Consider the following 20,123-nt stretch of genomic DNA (forward strand, 5'->3'; position numbering starts at 1 on the left):
CATGCAGTTTCTTCCTTGCCTATGGCATGTTGTGGTGGGTACCCCAGCCAGCTCCCTCTGCTCTGCCTCTAGGTGCCAGCAATGGGCACCCTGCCTTGTGACTTGGCTGTACTGTGGTCTGCATCCCGCTCCCTGGCTATCCTCTCAGGCTCCAGTCTGCCCCCGGAAAGTGGCTGCCGAGAGTATCTCCTCATCCCCTGGTGTACGTAGGGGCTGTGCTCTATATATCATTATCTGGGTGCCTGCTCAGTGCCGCCCCATTATCTGGAGCGGGGTCTGTGTGTGGCAGAGGTGTGGGGCACTGTGGCTGCCCATGTAGCCCTCCCTATTCCCCCGCAGCAGCCATGCTGCTGCTGTTACGTATTGGCATGCAGTAAGGCCACTTCCTGCTGGGTCCAGGGCTCTGTGGGGAGAAGATATGGAAGCTTTTGGCCTAGCGAGGAAATGGCAACTTGCGGGCCTCTCATGCCAGTGCTGGCTGGGACAGAGTTTCTATTAAACCCCTGTGTGACATCCAGCCAGAACTGCATCTGCTGGTTGGTCTCTGTGGGGCACAGGTACCTGTGGGCTTCTTTGCTGCTGGGTCTGGCCATTCCTCTTCAATTGTGTAGCTGAACTCCCCTCCCTGCCCATGGCAGGCTGGTACCCAGAGCTCCCCAGGGCCCAGTCTTGCTCCTTGCCCTCTGTCCTGTTGGCATACCTGGCTGGGCTCCAAGGTGTGGGATCAGTGACCAGCAATAGCCCCTATGTCTTGCTCTCATGCCTGAGGACAAGGCACAGGGCAGTGTGTGCAACGCCTCTTTGTGGGGAACGTGCTCCCATCCCCTCTCAGGGGCACAGTCCCAATGTTAGTCACGGCAGCTCTCTCCAGAGAGCCTCCCACTGCTCCTCCTTGGGACTGGTGCCCCATACTGGGGTAAAGCAATCACACCAGCCTCCCACTGGCTCCCGTGGACTGAAGCATGGAGCTGGGCAGCTGGAGGATGCTTCCTGCTCTGGGGGGTGGATTTAGTGTGTGAGGGGGACTGGAGAGTCGCCTGAGTACCCAGTGCTGGGATGGGCAGATGGAGGGGCTCCCCCAGCTGAGATGAGGGGAACTTCAGGGCTGTGCTGCTGTTTTGTCTCCTCCAAGGCCTCAGCCAAGGGAATAACCTTGAGACAGAGCTGTGTGGGGGAGGGGAGCTGGAACCAGCCTTCCCCTCCACTCCCCCCACCCCCTACCGCCTGGCGTGGACTGCCAATCGATCAATCTCAAGTTGTTCACTCCCTTTGGGGTCGAAAATGCCTTTGCCCGCCCCCCCACCTCAAATCCCCCCACCTCAAGTCTCGGTGCTGGAGTCAGCTGAAGGACATTCCTGTCTGAGGACTGGCTGGAATGGGGCTGGGAGTGCAGGGTGCTATTGGAGCTGGGGTGGAGAGGTTCCCCAGGCTGGATAGCTGGGGGCTGCAGGCCAGGACTGATGGCTATCAGCAGAGCCAGAAGATGGGGGGCCTAGCTGGAGCTCCATAGAGAAGATAGGCTGGGTGGGGGTGGGCAATGGGGATGCCTGTCCCCCAGGAGATGCAGCAAGGTGCCTGCTCTGGTGCTAAACTGGCTGCAGTGCTTGGGCAGGGGGCTAGTTTCCCCTACCTGCAGGATCCCTGGGCTGCCATGAGGCTGCACTGCCTGGAAAGGCAGCTTCTGCCCCAGTGGTGTTCCTGGTAGTAAGTGTGTGCCAGTGGGAAGAAGCCCTAAGAGAGTGGGTCCCTGCATAGTGGGAGGATGTGCCTATGTTTAGCTTAGCCCCTGGGGCTGGACTGTGGCAGAGGAGCTGTGCCTGTCTTGCTTATCGGGACCCCACACCTTGCAGGGCGGAAGGAGAAGGAAGCCTCACACCCTGGGTGGCTGCTGGCAAGCTACTACCCAGAGCCCTGTCTGATGTGTCCTGGGCTTGCCCACTCTGGAGCTCCTGGGTGTGGGAGTCCTGTGTGGAGCAGGAGATAGTGCTGGGATCAGGGCTGGCCTGACCCACCTAGGGGTGCCACTGCAGAACAGGAAAAGTACTCAAGGTACAGCGTGGCACTCCCCCACTTCCCCAGGCTTTGCCCCTCATAAGGGGCTGAGTCATAAAGTCTGGGAAGGGGGCCCAGCCAGGCCTTTTCTCTCCTGCCCACTGGGATCCACTCCACTGGGTGAGTGGGTGAGATTTTGGGGAAAAGGGCTTCAGGGGGATGATGGGAGAGGCAGGGGCACGGTGGGTATGGGTGGCACGGATATGGGCTTTGCATAGTTGACCTGGCAAAGCAGGGCAGGGAGCTTCATCCCCTCTGTTGGGATGAAAATTCACTTCATGCCATCGTGCTTAGTGCTCAGGAGTCAGGTAGGGGCAGGGCTAGCCTGCCTAGGTAGTGCTGGGCAGTAGAGGAGCCTTTTAGGCCAGTCTTGGTGGTCCTGTGCTGCCCAGCTGGCTGCCTTACCCCTCAGCCAGCAGGGCCCCTAGGGTTGTTCCTCCCAGCTCCTGGGTCTGTTGGGGTTCCTGCCCCTGTTCACTGCACAGGCTCTTCCATGTCCAGGCAAAGGCCAGGGGCAGAGATGACCCTGTGGGAAAAGCACCAATGAAATGGTAAGGCAGGCGAGCTCTCTGGATCCCTGGGCTCAGAGGAACTATGGCAGAGTGGCTGGGACTCAGGACTTCTGGGTTGCTTTACCACCTTGGGTGGGGGAGAGGTGTGTAATGATTATAGACTAGAGGGAGCTGGGCCCCTGGGTTCTATTCCTGTCTCTGCTCCTCACCCTTCTCGCTGTCCCTCGCTCTGTGCCTCAGTTTCCCCATCTGCAAAGAGGAAATGGTACTGGAACTTTCCCCACACAGGGCGTGAGTATATGGAACCCTTCCTGCCTCAAGGAGCCATGACCCGTCCTGGCGGGAGATGGATCCATTGTTCTGCCACAGCTTTCCCCCCAGCACATAGCCAACTGTGGTAGTAAATTGGGGAGATGCCGAGAGCCTGGTGCCTGCAAGGAGCCTTGCCCTCCACAAAGCTGGGAGAGCTGTGCTGGAGATGGGAGGTGCTTGGAGTGAAGGATGCCACCCAGCTAACACCTCTGAATGGCCCTGGGCAGTGGGGCAGCATGACTTTGCATGTTGTATAGGGAAGCTGAGTCAGAGAGAGAAATGAGCTACACACTGCAAGCTGATGGTAGTGTGGGGAACTGAATCCTTGTCTCCTATGTCTTGGGCTAGTGTTCATCCCTCATTTCCTTTGGCTCCTAGAGATGTACCCCCTTAACCCTGGGTTCACCCACCTCAGCTCCATTCTGCCCTGCACAGCCCCACCTGCTAAATCAGGGGTCAGCAGCCCCCAGCATGTGTGCCAGAGCATAGCACATGGATGCATTTTGCTTGGCATGCATGCCTTGGGGCAGGCGATAGGGAAGGAGGTAGGGCTGTGCTGCCACAACAAGGATTGGGTCCCCCACCATCCACCCCTGGCATGCCAACATCTTACATGTTAAATTTAGGGTGTTTTTGGCACTCTGCCCAAAAATGTTACCAACCCCTGTGCTAAATGGGTCTCTGAGCTACCCCTGACTGCCCTGTTCCCCTCCCCTCTGCAGGATGGCTCTCGCCAGCGGCCGGTGCAGAAAAAGAAGACTGTGTCCTTCAGCACCATGCCCAATGACCGGAAGATCAACAGTACAGCAGCCTGCATCTCCTTCATGCTGGAGGGCTGTGAGATGAAAAAAGTACGCTCCAACTCCCGCATGTACAGCCGCTTCTTTGTGCTGGACCCTGACATGCGTTTCTTGCGCTGGGAGCCTTCCAAGAAAGACTCGGAGAAGGCCAAGATTGAAATCAAGTTGGTCAAGGAGGTGCGGGTGGGGAAGAAGACTCCTGTCTTGCGAAGCAATGGACTCTCCGACCAGTTCCCTGATGAGTGTGCTTTCTCCATCCTCTATGGGGACAATTATGAGTCCCTGGACCTGGTGGCCACCTCAGCTGATGTAGTGAATGCCTGGGTGATGGGGCTGAGGTACTTGGTGTCCTATGGGAAGCACACACTGGAGGCTCCCGAGGCTGGCCATCCCAGCCTCCGGACCTCCTGGATCTCCTCTGTCTTCGACCTTGCTGACCTAGAGAAGGCAGGCCGCATCCCTGTCTCCCGGGCCGTGCAGCTCATCAAGGCCTTGAACCCAGGCATGAAAGCCTCCACCATCGAGCTGAAGTTCAAGGAGCTGCAAAAGGCCAGTGAGCGGCCAGGGGAGGAGGTGGCATGTGACCTCTTTGTGGAGGCCTACTGTGAACTGTGCACCAGGCCTGAGATCTTCTTCCTCATGGTCCAGTTCTCCAGCAACAAGGAGTACCTGGGCCTGAAGGACCTGATGATATTTCTGGAGGTAGAGCAGGGCATGGAGGGCGTGACAGAGGAGATGTGTCTGGAGATAATTGGCAAATATGAGCCCTCCAAAGAAGGCCGGGAGAAGGGCTACATGGCCATCGATGGCTTCACCCGCTACCTTCTCTCCTCTGACTGCTCCATCTTTGACCCACAGCACCGTAAGGTATGCCAGGACATGGCACAACCCCTCTCGCACTACTACATCAGCTCAGCCCACAGTGCCTGCCTCCTGGAGGACAACTTCTGGGGCAGCTCGGACATCAGTGGCTATGTCAGTGCCCTGCGCACAGGCTGCCGCAGCCTTGAGCTGGTGGTGTGGGATGGCCCGGATGGTGAGCCTGTGGTCTATGCTGGTCGCTCGACTACCTCCCGTGTGCCCTTCCGCACCGTGGTGGGCGTTATTGACCAGTATGCCTTCGAGGCCTCGGACTACCCCCTCATCCTCTGCCTGGCTGTGCGCTGCTCACCCCCCCAGCAGAGGCTGATGGCCCAGTACATGAAGAAGAGCCTAGGGGGGAAGCTCTATCTGGACCCCCCAGACCCTGAGGAGGCTTATCTGCCATCCCCAGAGAGACTCAAGAGTAAGATCCTCATCAAGGGCAAGAAGCTGCCGCCCAACTGCCATGACAGCGAGGGGGATGTGACGGATGAGGACGAGAGCCTGGAGCTATCACGTCGCCTGGGAGAGGATGACAAAGAGCAGCCTGAGGGGGGTGGGCTTCGCCGGCTGCGGCTGAGCCAGGAGCTGTCCGAGTTGGTCAGCTTGTGCCAGTCTGTGACTTTCCGGGATTTTGAGGCCTCACGGCGGAGGCAGCGCTACTGGGAGGTCTGCTCCTTCAGTGAGGTTGAGGCCGGGCGCTTCGCCAATGAGTGCCCTGAGGAGCTGGTGGGTTACAATAAGCGGTTCCTGTCACGGGTCTATCCCAGCGCCATACGCATCGATGCCAGCAACATGAACCCCCAGGACTTTTGGAAGTGTGGCTGCCAGATGGTGGCCATGAACTACCAGACACCAGGACTGATGATGGACCTCAACGCTGCCTGGTTCCGCCAAAACGGGGGCTGTGGCTATGTCCTGCGCCCCTCCATTATGCGGGAGGAGGTGTCCTACTTCAGCGCCAATACCAAGGACTCGCTGCCCGGTGTCCCTGCCCAGCTCCTGCACCTCAAGATCATCAGCGGGCAGAATCTGCCCAAGCCCAAGGGCTCAGGCGCCAAGGGTGAGGTAGTGGAGCCCTATGTGTGTGCGGAGATCCATGGCATCCCGGCTGACTGCGCTGAGCATCGCACCAAGACAGCTTTGCAGAGCGGGGACAATCCCGTCTTTGACGAGAGCCTGGAGTTCCAGATCAACCTGCCTGAGCTGGCTGTGCTGCGCTTCGTGGTGCTGGATGATGACTACATTGGGGATGAGTTCATTGCCCAGTACACCATCCCCTTTGAGTGCCTGCAGACTGGGTACCGCCATGTGCCCCTGCAGGCACTGACTGGCGAGTCCCTCCCCAATGCCACCCTCTTTGTGCACGTGGCCATCACTGACCGCCGGGGTGGGGGCAGGGGGCACAAGCGGGGGCTCTCGGTGCGTAAGGGCCGTCGGGTACGGGAGTACACCTCCACCAAGGCCACTGGCATCAAAGCCATTGACGAGGTCTTCCGCACAGCCACCCAGCCCCTGCGAGAAGCCACTGACCTCCGGGAAAATGTGCAGGTACCAAACTGGCCCTGCAGAGGGGCTGGGGCTGGTGGTTAGTATGGGTGGGGTGGGGGGGGGGATGGGATTCAAGATTCCTGGGCTCTACCCCCAGCTCAGGGAGGGACGTGGGGTCTGATGGGTTGGTGCATGAGGGCTAGAGGCTGGACACTTCTCTCTCTTCTCATCTTGCCTCTCCCATTGAGTTGTTGTACAGCCTTGGGTGGGCCACTGGACCACTGCCTCAGTTTCCCCCCTGTAACATGGGGATTGAGCAAAGGAGTCACCAGGACAAAGCTGAGCTTTGAGTGGCACCTTAGCAGCCCCTTCCACAGCTGCCTCCTGTGGGGTGCATGCACCCCTGAGCTGCCTCATGACTGAATTTTTCAGCTAGCAATGTAGCAACAGGACAGTGTTGCCTTTTTTTCTATCCCAAGTGGCCCCAGTGCCGGCCGGGGGCTCTGGGTCCAGCTACCCAACAGGCAAGGCCCTCATGCCCCTGCTTGTCCTGCTCTGCAGTTCAATATTCAAGCAGAACAGAGTGGGATTAAGGGCAGGCCCAGGGCAGAGGATATGGTGCCAGCAGCTCCTGGGCTTGAGCACTCCACATCTGGAGCAGTTCCAGTGCAGCGTCCCCACCCCACAGCTGGCTCCTAGCACTGGCTCTGGGCCTGGAGTCAGTCTCTGTCCTTGGGAACATGCTCAAGCCATTGCTGCATTGGGACCTTGGCGCTGTCATCCACTTTGCCTCCAGGGCCCAGGGCTGAGATTTGTGCTGTCTCTGCTGGCATGTCTCTCTTTAGGCCCCATTCCCTGTTGCCTTGTGCCTTGTAGAATGGCTGCCCTCTGGCCTTCCACTGGTTGGGTATTCACAACCACTGAGCACTGGAGTGAACTACTGGGCAGACAGTGGTACAGTGTAAGAGACAGGCTAGGGGCAAGGACTGTGTCCCCCTCCCTCTTCACTGTTTGCTGTCTGTGCCCCTAGCAAAGTCAGCTCCTGGATACCTCCCTCTCCCAGAGCAAGAAAGGGAGTTGGGGCAGGGGTGCAGCTGGGCAAAGAAGGAGCTGGCTGGTGCTCTGATCAGGAGTGGAGACAGTGGGCACAAGAGTGATGCCCAGCCCTGTGGCCCCCTGCACACTTGCCCTTCAGGAGCACCCAGTGCATTGGGTCTGGCAGAGCAACCCTGGGGGTGGGGAGAAGCTGCCCAACAGAGAGAGACCAGGGGAGGTCTCATGGTGGGGAGGTCCCATGATGGGAGCCATAGGGAAAGTGAGCAACTTGGAGGAGGGAGAGAAGGGCTGGCATGGTTGCGCATCTCCCAGTGCCTCCTGTCTACGGAGGGCATGGGAACTGGTATAGAAGTCTGAGGCTGTTGGGCAGGCCTGGGGTTTCTGAACGATGCTCAAGGGAGGGACAGGGGAGGGGAGGAAAGGAGGCTGAGGAGGCGGGAATCAGTACAGGGTGGCTCTGACTCAGTGCTCTGCGGCAGGGGACACAGCTCACTCCATCCACAAGCAGATGGCTGCCCAGGGTCCCAGCTGGGGACACTGGGCAGGAGCTGTCCGCCCTCCTCTCCCTTGGTAGTAAGGCACCTGCTGCCAGTCCCACTGCCCTTCTCCTGCCTACAGAATGCGCTGGTGTCCTTCAAGGAGCTGTGTGGGCTTACACCAGCGGCCAACATGAAGCAGTGCATCTTGACAGTGGCCACGTGGCTTCTGCACAGCGAGGGCACCCCCACCGTCACGCTCAACCTGGATGAGCAGTACCCAGCCATGGAGGCCCAGGGACCAATCCCCGAGCTGCTACGCAAAGTGCTCACCGCCTACGAGACTGTAAGCACCTTCCCCTGCAGCCAGGCCTCCCATCCCTTCTTCCCCCCACAGTTGTGGTATTGGGCCAGGCAGGGGCCATGCTGAGCTGGCTGCAGCTGGGGCTGTCTGCTTTGGGCTGAACTGGAGGGCACTTGGTCCAGCCATGCCTGACCCCCAGCAGCAGTAGGAGGGTCCCAGCCCTTTGGTTGGGTAATGGGTGCTCCCTTTACTGTCCCTTTTCCTCCAGTGCCTAGGCTAGTTTGCAGGGAACAAGCCAGCACCACCCCCTGCCCTGGCCTCCTCCCAGGAGAGACAGCGGAGACCCAGCAGGGCAGGGAAAGGACCGTGATTGATTTTGCCACGTGCTGCACTGCATGGCTTCCCAAATGACTCACTCTGGAGCTGTGACCCAGCAGCTCCAAGAAGCAGCCCTGGTCCCACCTGCAGCCCCCTCAGGATCCCTTACATCAGCACAGCCCTGGAGTTTGGGATCCCCAGTGCTGGGGCTGCAGCATGAACACCCCTTTCCTGTGCACACATGACCCCTGCCTCGGCATAGGGTTGGGGGGGTCTGTCGCTGGAGCCTCCCTTCTAAGTCTGCCAGGGGGTGGGAAGTGCCTAACATTACCATGGCTTGGAGGCACCCCCTTCTCCCCCACCCCAAGACATTGTTCCATAGTAGCAGTGTCTGTGCTGGCGCCACAGCCCTCCCCCACTCGTGCTCCTTGGGGTTACTTGCTGGGTCACCAGGCGTCCTGCGGAGACGTGATCCCGCCTGGCAGGAGAAATCCCATTAATAGCAGAAGCCGGAGCCGCTTCCTTCCTTTGTGTTCTGAGGAGGCCTGGCGTCCGGCCAGACGCGAGCTGTGCAGCACCTGGTCTGAGCCATTGTTGGGACCAGCGGAGCTGGGCCTGGCAGGGGATATGGTTCACTGACCATCCTGGCAGGGGGTAGAATTCCTCCCACCTCTGCCAGGAGCGGTCCCTTCCCCTGGGTGCAAAGGGGACGTGCTGGGCTGAAGGGCCAGCGCTGAGGGGAGGCCGGGCTGCACGGTGTGTGTGTGCATGTGTGTGTGTGTGTGTGTGCACGTGCGCACACCTGCAGCATGTGTACAGGAGGGCCAGCAGGGCTTCTGAATATTGGCACCAAGTTTCTCCTGCAGGTGCCAGCTCCTGGAGCCAAGGTAGGGATGGGGGAGGAGAGGGGGCTAAACAGTCTGCAGCCCAGCCTCCTCACTGCCATTTCTCCTCCCTCCAGATGATCCAGACCAGCCGGACCCTGATTGAATCCGCTGATGCAGTATACAGCAAGCTCATTCAAGCCCAGCAAGCAGGTGTGTCCAGGCAGGGGCAACATGGCAGAGGCCCAGGAGGAGCATAGGGAGAGTATGCCAACCCTTTTGCACCAAGGGAGATGGGCACATTGGCCCTGCAGTACCTTAGCAGGTCTCTGGTGTCTGGGAATGGGGGAAAGGTGTCTGGGGATTGACACCTCCCCAAGAGTCAGAGGGGCTGGCCTTTGTGCTGCTATGGAGTGACACTCACTGGCAAGTTTAGGCTGGAGCCTGCCTCCTCTCTCCACCCCAGGGGAAAGGCCCTATGACCCACCCGACCCCAGCACCAGATCATCTTGGCCTTCCCTTGGTAGTGCAGCACGGGCAGAAGTGATGGTGCCTGCCAAATGGAGCCGCTGCTTTGACCTTGCCTGGAAGGGATGCAGTCTCCCTGAGGCTATGGCCTGTTGCTTTGCTGTGTGGAGCACAAGAGTCATCGCTACTCTGTGGCATGCCTGCATGTGGGTTCTAGCAAAAACACCATGGGGTGCTGTAGCAGCTGGGTTCCACAGGTAGTCATGTATGAGCAAGGGGGGATGGAGGGGGATGCACATGCCCAGGGAGGAAGTGTGGGGCATCTCTTTGGCTGCCCTAGAGGGCATGTGACTGTGGTTTGGCTCTGGTTAGTCCACTGTGAGGGGCAGTGGCTATGTGATGATGGGGGCATTTCTGTCTCCTGAGCCTGCTGCTGGGGCAGCCCAGTGCGCAGAGCTAGTGGCGGATGGATGTGGTGGAGGTGGTCCTTTGGCCCCAGCTGGCTCTGGGAGAACCATTTCCTGCTGCCATGCTGGGGCCCCTCTGAGTGGCTCACACTCTGTGGGCCCTATGCCCAGCCCACTGTGGTTTTCACATGTACCTGGGCTGGGGGGAGGAAGCAGGGGCACAGCAGGAGCCTGTCCTATCTCCCAGATGTCAGCTGCCAGAGAGCCTGGGCCACTTTCCACTGAGACACCCAATCCATGGAGCGAGTGTGCAGCTCCCAGAAATAGATCGTGTGAAACCGAAATCCCTTGGGGCACCAGGGGTGTGAGAGAGGATGTGACCTGCAGTTGCAGGATGCCTCTGCCAGGAGCAGCCTCCCCATGAGCTTTGTCTCCCAGCAGAGCCGGGCACTGGCAGGTGGGCAGTAATGGGCCCTGTGTGGGGAGGGGGAGAAGTTTGGAGTAGCACAAAGAAGGCTGATGAGGAAGCGGAGAGGAGTCATTAGCTGCCAAACGCCAGAATATAATTAGCATCAGCAATAACAGACTGGGGCTGACGGGAGAAGTGGCAACTGCATATGATGACATAAAAGACACATGGTTGAACCCACACAGGCAGGTGCTGCTGTCAGACTGCCCTGCCCCCACCTCTGAGCTCTGCCAGGGGCCCTGTGTATTGACCCTAGCCTGGCTTCCCTGACACCACTCTGCTGGTGCCCTTCATGCCTGAGCCACAGACACTGCTAACCCAGTTCTGGGCTTTCTCTTGCCCCTGGCCCTGCCATGCCTCCCCAAAGCCACCTTCTATCCTAGCTCTGGGGTCCCCCTCAGGCTCAGCCTTGCCAGTGCCCCGCAGTTCCAATTCATAACCCCTGGCTGTCTCCATCCTGGGGTCTATGCTATTCCCAGTCTTGCCAGTGCCACTCCATCCTGACCTGCATCCCCCTGCTATCCCTGCCATGTCTCCAGCCTGCAGGTGCCCTTCAGCCCCAGCTCTGCAGTGCTCTGCATGTACAGTGACACACCAGTGAGCCAAGTGCCCATGGAAGCAGTGCTGCAGCCCCTCCCACAAGTGCCCATGGCTATAGATAGCAGGCCTAAGCTGGAGTCTGCGGCAGCCTGGCTATCAATATCCCTGGGAGAGCCACATCCCTGGAATGCTATAAGCAGCCTGGGTGGTATGGGTCAGCCAGGCTAGGGCAGGGCTCCCAGCCAGGCCAGTGCCCATGCTCCCCAGTTTGCTCTGCCCAGGAAGGGCTGGGGTCAGGCTGCTCCTTCCTGCCCCCAACCCTAGTTTAGGCTACTGCCTTCTCCCCCTGCCCCATGCCTATTTCCTCTCTTCTTCCTGCCTCTGTCTCTTTGCCCTACCTAGGGGTTTCTGGCTATGGTTTAGTTCAGGTAGAATCCAAAGAGTGCACCCCCCAGCTGTGCTGCAGTGTCCCCTAGGGCACACAGCAGGTACATCTAGGATTTACTGCTGGGGAAAGTGCGGGATCAACAAGGAGGGCATCCCCAGCCAGCATCTCCCTACCATTTGCCTCATCTTGCCCCAGGAAGAATCCAGGTGCAGAGGGGATGGTCCCCCGGTCCATTCCAGCCCTTGCTTCCTTGCCAAAGAGGTAGCTAGCACAAGTCTAATGTGGCCTGGCTCCCACAGCCCAACCATGCTGTTGCCCCAGGGAGCTTGCAGCTGGCTCTGTGCACCAGAAACAGGCAGCCTGGCCTAGTCTCTGCAGGAGACACAGCACCTGCCAGGAACACCCAGCCCCTGGGCAGAGCCTTCCCAATCCATCACCCAGCAGGAGCAAGCTGCCTTCCCAGGCCCACTCTGGTGGCAGCTGGCAGGCAGGAAGAGTAGGGCAGAGCCGATGCCTCCAGCTCCTGCGAGTGTCAGCCCCCTAGCTTAGCTGCTTACACCTCTTAGCTTGAGTCAGATGTCACTGTTGTCCCTTGGGCCTGGGGCAATCAGCACAGAGCTGGAGGATGCTCTTTCTCATGGCCCAGGCTCTGGGCCATGCCTTGCTCACTGGGCCCCATGGGGCCCAGCAGGGCCCCCGCTAGGAAGCTGGTATGGCTCTGAGGGGGCTGATTGATGGCAAGTGGGCGATCTGCAGTTGTGTGGGCGACCTTGTGTGGGCCTGACATGTGCACTGCGTCAGGGGTAAATATAGAACGTGCTGACGAGGGCTCCGCATGGGGCGTGTTCAGCTCCTTGTGTACACAACCACTGGGTCCCAGCGAGCAACACGATTTCCTCCCTGAATGGGAGAGATTTGGAAGAGGTGGACTCAGGGAAGGTCCCACTGGGATTCTGGAGTGCAGTGGGGATGTGTGTGCTGTGTGACGGGTCACTCCTGAGGTATGGAGCAGCATGTACTGAGCTGGCAGAGACACTCCTTGGCACACTGTTGCTCTTGGGTGTTTTAGCCAGTAGCTGTGTAGTGCCAGGGTACCCTTCATGTCCAAGCATGATGCTGGTTGCTCCTGGCTTTCTCTCCATGCTTTTCCCTGGAGCCTGTTCCCAGTGTCATGGCCACTGCGTCTCCCAGCCCTGCCCTCCTTGGGATGGTCTGAGGCTTCCCAGACTCCTCACTTCCCAGCCAGCTCTCCTGCCAGCTCCTGTTACCATCAGGAGAGTTAGCGAGCCCAGAGCCTGTCCTGTGCCTGCCCAGAGACCCTGCCTACTGGTACCTGCTGCCAAGGGGAGGGTTAATAAATGGGGGTCAGACGGGGACCAGACACTGCGTGGGAAGGAGGAGCACAGTGTGCAGGACACTTTGTGGGCTGTAGGTGTGCCATAGCACCAGGATGTGCTGGGATGCCCTGTGGGCTGCTGTGGACAGGGCATCTAGGACTGGTACAGTGGGGATGGGTCCCTGCTCTTGTTCTGGGGATGGTGACACATCCTGTGGTTTCTTTCTTTTTCTCACAAAACATGAGTCCTCCCTCCTGAACTCCCGTCCCAACCACAAACTTCTGCAGGCCCATCCCTGCCCCCAAGCACAGTGCTCTCCCCCAAGCCATGCAGCCCTCACATGCAGAGCCCCCCACTGGTAGCGGTGGGAGAAAATATTATTTGGAGGGGCTGAGGGCTGTTGTGGGGCTGACACGCACTGGCAGTGGAGGAGTATGTGGCAGGGGTGCTGGGTGCGGCACTGCAGCAGCGGGGTATGGCAGTGGTGCCAAGCAGGATGGCGGCACCATGGTGCTGCTGCCATTGCCAGCCGCTGCAAAATTAGTTTGGGAGGGGGTTAATCCCTGTTACTTCTGGCTTTCTGCCACCTGTGCCCCCCACACCTCAGTGTTTGCACTCTAATATTTCTCCAAGCCCCACAGGCCTAGCCCTGAAACACTGTACCCTGCTCCTGCTGCCCCTGGCCCTCAGCTGCCCCCTGCCCGCAGAGCTCCCCCCACAGGCTGCTTTGTGGCCATGGCACATGGCTGGATTTGCTGCAAAATGAAGGCTGGGAGCAACTGGTTCCTGCAGGGGAGGCTGGCAAGGAGTTCTCCCCTGGCAGGTTTTCACCCTCCTCTAGCTGTGGGATTTGGTAGCTGTGCTCGAGAATGGGCTATGGGGGTACAAGGCACCTGTCTTGCTCCAAAGATCAGTCCCTTGTTGCTCAGCATGAAGAGCAAGAGGACGTGGCTTAAAGTTGCTGACTCAGCTGTAGGCTGCTGGCGAGCCAGCCGGAAACAGCCTCACGTCCCTTGGCATGCTCTGGAAGGGCATCTCCTCCCACCTGGAGATGTGACATGCCCCCCCTCCCCCCAACGCAGCACAGACACAGGCCTGCCTCCCCCACTTCTCCACCTCAGGGTGCCCCTGGCTAGCAGCACCATGGCAGAGCATCCCTTTTGGCTTGAGGGGGGAGGGGGGCAAAGATGGGGCCCTTTTAACTGGCAGAACAGCATGAAGGGGCAGGATGCACAGTTTGTCTGTGCCCTGGCCTCAGACTCTGGTACATGTGGAGCTCAGGGCAACAGAAGCTACTGCTGCTGTTGAGTGGGAGTGTGTGTGTGTGTGCGGGGGCAGGGGGGGGGTGGCTCTCTGGCACTCTGTGGGTGCAGCCAGCTTGGGCAGCTCTGTGATGATCCCAGCTGTTCCCCTCTGCCCCTTCCCCTCCCCTTTGGCCAAAAGAGTGCTGTCCCAGGGCTGGTGCCCTGCTGGCCTTCTCAATGTACAGTACAGTGCAGGACAGTCACAGTACAAACCCAGTCCTGGGCACTTTGCCTCTGGCTTTGCTGTAACCCTTGGGGCTCTCTCCTTGCCAGCTTATTGGTGCTGGTGGCGCATGCCCTGCTCAGGAGCATCTTCTGGATCTCCACCTGTGATGATGCCATGGCCCTGGCTCGATGGGCATATGTGTGACACTCTCCCCTGTGCTCTGTTTCTCAGGGATGGATTTCCACAAAGAGCTGCACCGGCTGGAGGCCAAGGAGGGGCTAAAGGGCAGGAAGCTGCAGAAGGCACTGGAGAGTTTTGCGTGGAACATCACTGTGCTGAAGGTAACATCGGGCCCTGGCTGCCGTAGGGCACAGAGAGGTGCCCAGTTGCCCAGGGGTGGCTGAGCCTGGAACCCAAAGGCCAGCACAAGTGAGAGCCAGGAGTGCTGCTTCCAGCTCTGTTGCAGTGAGGGTCTCTTCCTTCCTCTCCCATGCCTAAGTTTCCCTAGCTACAGAGCAGGGCAAGAGTGAGGGCTGAGGCCTGCCTGTGAGGTGCTTTGTCAAGGCAAAGCACCAGACCCTGCTTCCTGTCCCCGGGGTGCTGTGACATCTGACAAAGCTAGGGCATGGTGAAACAATTGTTCTCCCCGCAGCTGCTGCAGCGCAAGGCACCAGCCCGTGACGCCAGGGCCTGTGAAGAGCGATTGCAGGGCCTGTCCTGTGCCTTTTCACAGCACCTGGCAAACAGAGATCCTCCCCCTTCACCCCAAGTCGTTCTACCAGGGGAACAAGCCAAAGGAGGCAAAGGGGAGTCCTTTCCCAGGAGAGTTAGTAGCAGAGACTGATCCAGAACCTGGGAGTCCTGGCTCTCAGTCCAGTGCTCTATCTTTTAGGCCCCACTCCCCACTTGCTGGGCTAGTGCTGGGAGTGGCACATCAGACCATGTAGCAGGCCTCCATAGGCACCCTTCCGGGGTAGTCACAGCTGTCTGTAGCTCTGCAGAGCCAGCCCAGTGCTCAGCCCTATAGGCCACCTGCTACAGGCCCAGACTCCCCTGGGACCTGGCTGAGTTGAGGCTGGTGGTGCTGATGTGGTGTGGGCTGTGGGGGTGGTGCACTGACAGTGAGTGCAGCCTCCCAGCTGCAGTGAAGGGGCAGGGAATTAAGTCAGTGCTTTAGCAGAGGTGGAGGGCTCTGCCACTGACCCCTCCTCCACCCCTCCTTAACTGATACAGGGCCCTGGCTCTGCTATCTCTGCCTCCCCCCAGCATCATTACCCCCACCCTTGGACCAGGCATGTTGCTCTCCCAGTCTGCGCTGGGGCTAGGGCTGGAAGCCACCTCCCTAGGGGAAAAGAGCTTTTCTGCTGACTGCCTCTGTGCAGCAAGGACTTGGAGCTGGGCCAGAAGCCAGGAGCTGGGTGGCCCCTTAATGTGCTTCCAGACTCTGGGTTTCAATGAGCATCCCACTGTTGCAGTGCCTCTTCTCTAGCATGGTGCTAGGTACCCCTGGGCCTACTCTCTGCCTGCCTTTGCATGAGCTGTCTGCAGGGGGTAGCAGGGGCAGTCTGGTTTTCAAGGCAGACTGCAGAGCGGGATGCTGTCCTTGAGTGCAGGGTGACCACCCAACCCTAACTAGGCTGGACAGTCTCGAAATGTAACATTCAAACCTGGGTCCCAGGCTGAATAACTGTAGGACAGTATTTGTCCCAGATTCCCCTCCACACAATCAAACCATAGCAGTATCACGTGCAGGGATCTGGGTTTTCTGCTTGCTGCTTGGGGCTGGGGGTAGCAGGTTGCAGGGGGCATTACATGCTTGTGTGTGTGCAGACACGCACATGGCCAGCAATACAGCCAGGCAGCAGTGGAGAGCAGCTCCTCCAGCTGCCTGCAGGTAAGTGTATGGGAGGAAGGGGAAATAGGCAACATGGAGGAGGGGGTGGTGGAGCATATTGAGGCCCCTAAGGTGAGGGAGAGAGTGGGGCAGGGTTGGGGGCTGGGGGTGCTGCCTGGCCAGGCTATGCATGGGGCTCGGGGCTAAAATGTGCAGCTGCGGGGCCCAGCTGGGGAGCGGAACAGAGCTACAGAGCCATGGGCAGCTCATCCAGGGGGCATCAAGGGGGCAGCTCCCTGCCACCATGTGCACACCTGGATAGGATGACCACCTTTTCAAAATGGAATGGTGGGACACATGCCCACCTCTCCTCCCCCTCCCCACCCCCTTCTGCCATGGCATGGGTGGTGGGAGGACAGCAGGGCAAGAAGCCCTGAGCCCGCAGTGGGCAGCCTACATCTGGCCCCACCCCTCACTCAAATCTAGAGGACATACCCTGCCATGGCCTTCCCCCAGGAGTGCATGCAGTGGTGGGGAGCTGCACCCTCTGCACCCTGGATGAGCCACCAGTGGCCTTGCCCTAGGCCCCATTCACTGCCCTGGCTGGGCAGCACCCCCAGCCCCTGCCCCACTCCATCCCTCACTGTGGGGGCCTCAGTCTGCACCCCCTGCTCCTCCTATGCCCCCTCTCCCCCATAGACTTACCTGTAGGAAACTGCTCTCCATGCTGCCTGGGTGTATTCCTGGCCATGCGCATGTGTGCGGGCATGCACATGGCACTGTGTCCCATTCCCCACAGTCCCAAGCAGTCTCTTGCATGGGGAAATGCTGCCAGCCTGCAAGGCGAAACCTGCCATTTTCCCATGTTTTTCCATGGTGAATGGAAAGCCCGGATCCACGCACAACATTGTGAATGGGGGACAAATGTTATCCAGAGTCATACAGCTTGGGACTAGGACTCGATGCTCCCATTACAGGATTGTCCAGCCTAATTAGGGATGGTGGTCACCCTACTCCCAGGGATGGAGGCATGTGGGGCATGTGCCTCCCTCCCATATTTTTGCTTGGGGCAAGAGTGGATGCAGGCTGCCTGCTGTAGATTTAGGGCTCCCCACCCTGCTGCCCTTCCCCTGGGACCTCTGCAACCCAGTGGGCAGGACCCAGCATGGGAGGACAGAGCGAGGCAAGGAGGCCAGGCGTGCTGCTTTTGCGTTTTGAAAAGGTAGTCACCCTACTTGAGTGCAATCCTGAGCTGCCATCCTTCCCTGCTCAAGTAGCTGTCCAAGCAAGGATCCCATGGGCTGTTCTTGGAAGGGTAGGGTGTACCCCAGTGTCCTGCACCCTCCATCTCTCCCAGGCCTGGCTGCTATATGCTGGTTTCTAGAGTGAGGATGCCCCGGGGTGTGTGGGTAAAAGCAGTTGTGTGGGACCTGGGGCTTCTCAATGCATGAGTCTGGAGCACATGGGAGCATGGAGCTCTCTGGTCCTGGCTGCTGGTGGCCTAGGAGCCATGCGGCAATGCAGTGCTGCCATCTTGTGGGCATTGCAGGCTGTGCCTAGAGCATGCTCAGGCTGGGGCAGAGGAACCTTGAGTCAGTGTCGAGGCCAATGGAGGCTGTGAGAGTAAATCCATTTGCAGAGTGAATACCATTGCAGCTGGGTGGGGGATGGGGTGGAGCAGGGAGCTGAGCATCAACCAGTGCCTCAGCTGCATCATGCATCTCTAAGGAGGCTGCCCACACACAGGATAACAGCCTACTCTGTGGCCAGCTGATGGAGTCACTCCTTTAGCTAGTGCCCCTTGTCCGTACTCTGAATGCTGGAGGTCCTGGGTTTGACCCCAGCTCACAGCCATGGAGTGGATGGGTCTTCAAGTCCCAGTGCCAGCTCAAAGCCTCTGGTGTCTTTCCCCTTCCCAGTGCTGAGCTAGGGCAGCTACTGTCTCTGAATCCCACCTGGTGTCATTGCTCTCCCTGCCTATCTGACTTGTGGGGCCCCCTTGGTAAGGTGCCCCAGGGCTGTTTTGGCAATACATAAACTTTGGAGCTACATGAAAAGCTCCCCCCTACTTTGCCTCTCTTTTCCATGACCTGGGGCAGTGTAGGGGGCAGCTGGGTCCCTGCCCCATGTGTAGATCCTGCTTGCTGCTGGACTGTACCTTGCCAGGTGACCTGCATGGTTCTGAGCAGGAAGGCATGGAGCTCCAGTACTACTCTGGGATTTCAGGTGGCACTATTGATGGCTGAAGAAAGTCCAAACGGATCTTTGGGCCACCCCGGTCGGGTGGCCAATGGTGGTACCGGCATCCGGCTGGTGACCGGACAGGTGACTTGCAGGAACTTTAGACAAAAAAATTCGTCAGGGGCCGCCACTCAAAAAAAAAAATAAAATAAAAAAAATAAATAAATTAAAAAAAAAATTGGGATTTCAGGTGGCACCAGAGGCACCAGCCCAGCCAGCCTCCCCAGGATTGGGTGAGGGAGTCAACACTGCTCAGTGACAAGGGACAGTGCCACCACCACCCTAGGCTCTGCCATCCTCCAGCTGCTGAAGGCTCTGGCCAGTGCTGGTGCTATCTGGTACAGAAGATGCATGAGGATAGGCACCCCCAGGGCCAGGCTCTTTTGGATTTGGGCAGCCCCAAAGCAATGGCTAGGGGAGGGGCACAGTCCTATCATGCTGTGGCCTTCACATGCAGTGAGTGGGGGGGATAGTTGGCCCTCCCCTAGCCCCTGTTGCAGCCTGAGCCCTGGCTAACAGAAGGGAACCCTTGCTCTCTGTGCTCCAGCCTCTGCTGCAGGATCAGTTTTGCTCCAAAGGTGAGGAGACCACAGCAAAACCCAGCCTCCATGCCTGCCTCCAGCCCTGAGATGGGGAGGGGACTGCCTCGGGGCTGTGCTGATGGGCCCTAACACCCTTTACCCCCACCTGACCATTGACTTTTCCCCTGCTGCAGGGCCAAGCTGATTTGCTCAAACAGGCCAAGGCAGAGGCATTGGACAACCTGTGGCAGATCCACAATGCCGGACAGTCCTGTGGCATCGGCAGGAATGGCTCAGCCTCCCCAGAACCCAGCCGGGTCCGGACCCCACTGGAGCCCATTCCTGAGACAGAAGGAGGCAGTGACATGGCATCTTGCTGACCGCGGTGTGGGGCACTGGGGCCTGGACTGAGACAGCGGCCCAGCCAGCGGTGGGAGGCCCCGTGGCTGCCCCAGTGCCTCAGACCCGGGACTGTGGGGGCACCCTTGGCCCCCTGTGTCCAGAGACTCCAGCCAGCTTGACGGCTTTTTATCATGAATTTTAAAGACTTGGCAGTGGCATTCTTGGCAGGGCTACAGCTGGCCATTCATGGGGTGCCCTTCAAGGAGTGTTAGCAAGGGGCTGATAGGATTCTGCTGGGCCCCTTGAGCAACCCAGGCACAAGGGAGGTGATATCTCACCAAGACCTGGCAGATGAATTTATGGCTCCTACAGAGTCGGGGCAGAATACATGTGGGTGCAGTCCACACGGGTACCAGCAGAGTCCCCGTATGGACAGAGGTTCTTTGGAGCTGGAAGGAGGTTCAGAGCCGAGAAGAGGTGAGAAGTGAGGAGCAGCTAGTTCCAGGAAGTCCGGAAGTCAGTCTGACCCTTTCTTCTGTGCTTCCCCTGGCCTCACCTCCTCTCCTGCCTTGCTGCTGCTTTCTAATGAAAGGCTCCATCCTGCTGCAGGTAGCTAGGTTGAGAAGGGGCCCTGGGATCATGTGTGTGCGTGTATGCATGCGCGCATGTGTGCACATGTGCATGCATGCGTGTGTGCATATGCGTGCATGTCTGCACATGTGCGCGTGCACATGTATGCATGTATGTGTGTGCGTGTGTGCACATGCGTGTACATGTGTGTGTGTGTGTGTGTGTGCACGCATGTGCATCACTAGCACTTGTCCATGAACTGGCCCAGAGGTCACAGCTGACCTTTCTGACTCGCCTCATTTGCTGAGGACCCTGGCCTGGCTCTCAGGTCTGCTGGGTGTTCATCAGATCTGGGACAAACCAGATGAGCTGCCTCAGGCAGTGGGGAGCAGCCAACATAGCTGGGATGGTCCCAGCTTTCCTACCTGCCGTCCAGACTAGCATTCCCAGTGGCTGTCCTGCCAGGACCCCTGGGGTATGGATTCCACCTAAGGCTTTCAGTACTAGGAGTCAGTGCTCAGGGGCTGCCC

At 58.8% G+C, this 20,123-nt stretch overlaps 1 protein-coding gene across 5 annotated transcripts in view; it reads left to right on the top strand.

The window, feature by feature from the left end:
* LOC102376345 (inactive phospholipase C-like protein 2) overlaps positions 1-19,678 on the top strand; it is a 35,806-nt gene extending 16,128 nt beyond the window's left edge. For 3 of the 5 annotated variants that reach the window (XM_025195105.1, XM_025195104.1, XM_025195106.1), the window contains exons 3-7: positions 3,599-6,088; positions 7,703-7,906; positions 9,144-9,219; positions 14,317-14,426; positions 18,876-19,604. In XM_025195105.1, the coding sequence (XP_025050890.1) occupies positions 3,653-6,088; positions 7,703-7,906; positions 9,144-9,219; positions 14,317-14,426; positions 18,876-19,061 (3,012 nt within the window). In that variant the 5' untranslated portion in view covers positions 3,599-3,652 and the 3' untranslated portion in view covers positions 19,062-19,604. Of the gene's footprint in view, positions 1-3,598; positions 6,089-7,702; positions 7,907-9,143; positions 9,220-14,316; positions 14,427-18,875 lie in introns of all 5 variants that reach the window. The other 2 variants (XM_006038579.3, XM_025195107.1) reach the window with 2 other exon arrangements.
* Positions 19,679-20,123: the final 445 nt, after the last annotated feature.

Source organism: Alligator sinensis, unplaced genomic scaffold (genome assembly GCF_000455745.1).
Source record: "Alligator sinensis unplaced genomic scaffold, ASM45574v1 scaffold1555_1, whole genome shotgun sequence".
Taxonomy (NCBI): Eukaryota; Metazoa; Chordata; order Crocodylia; family Alligatoridae; genus Alligator; species Alligator sinensis.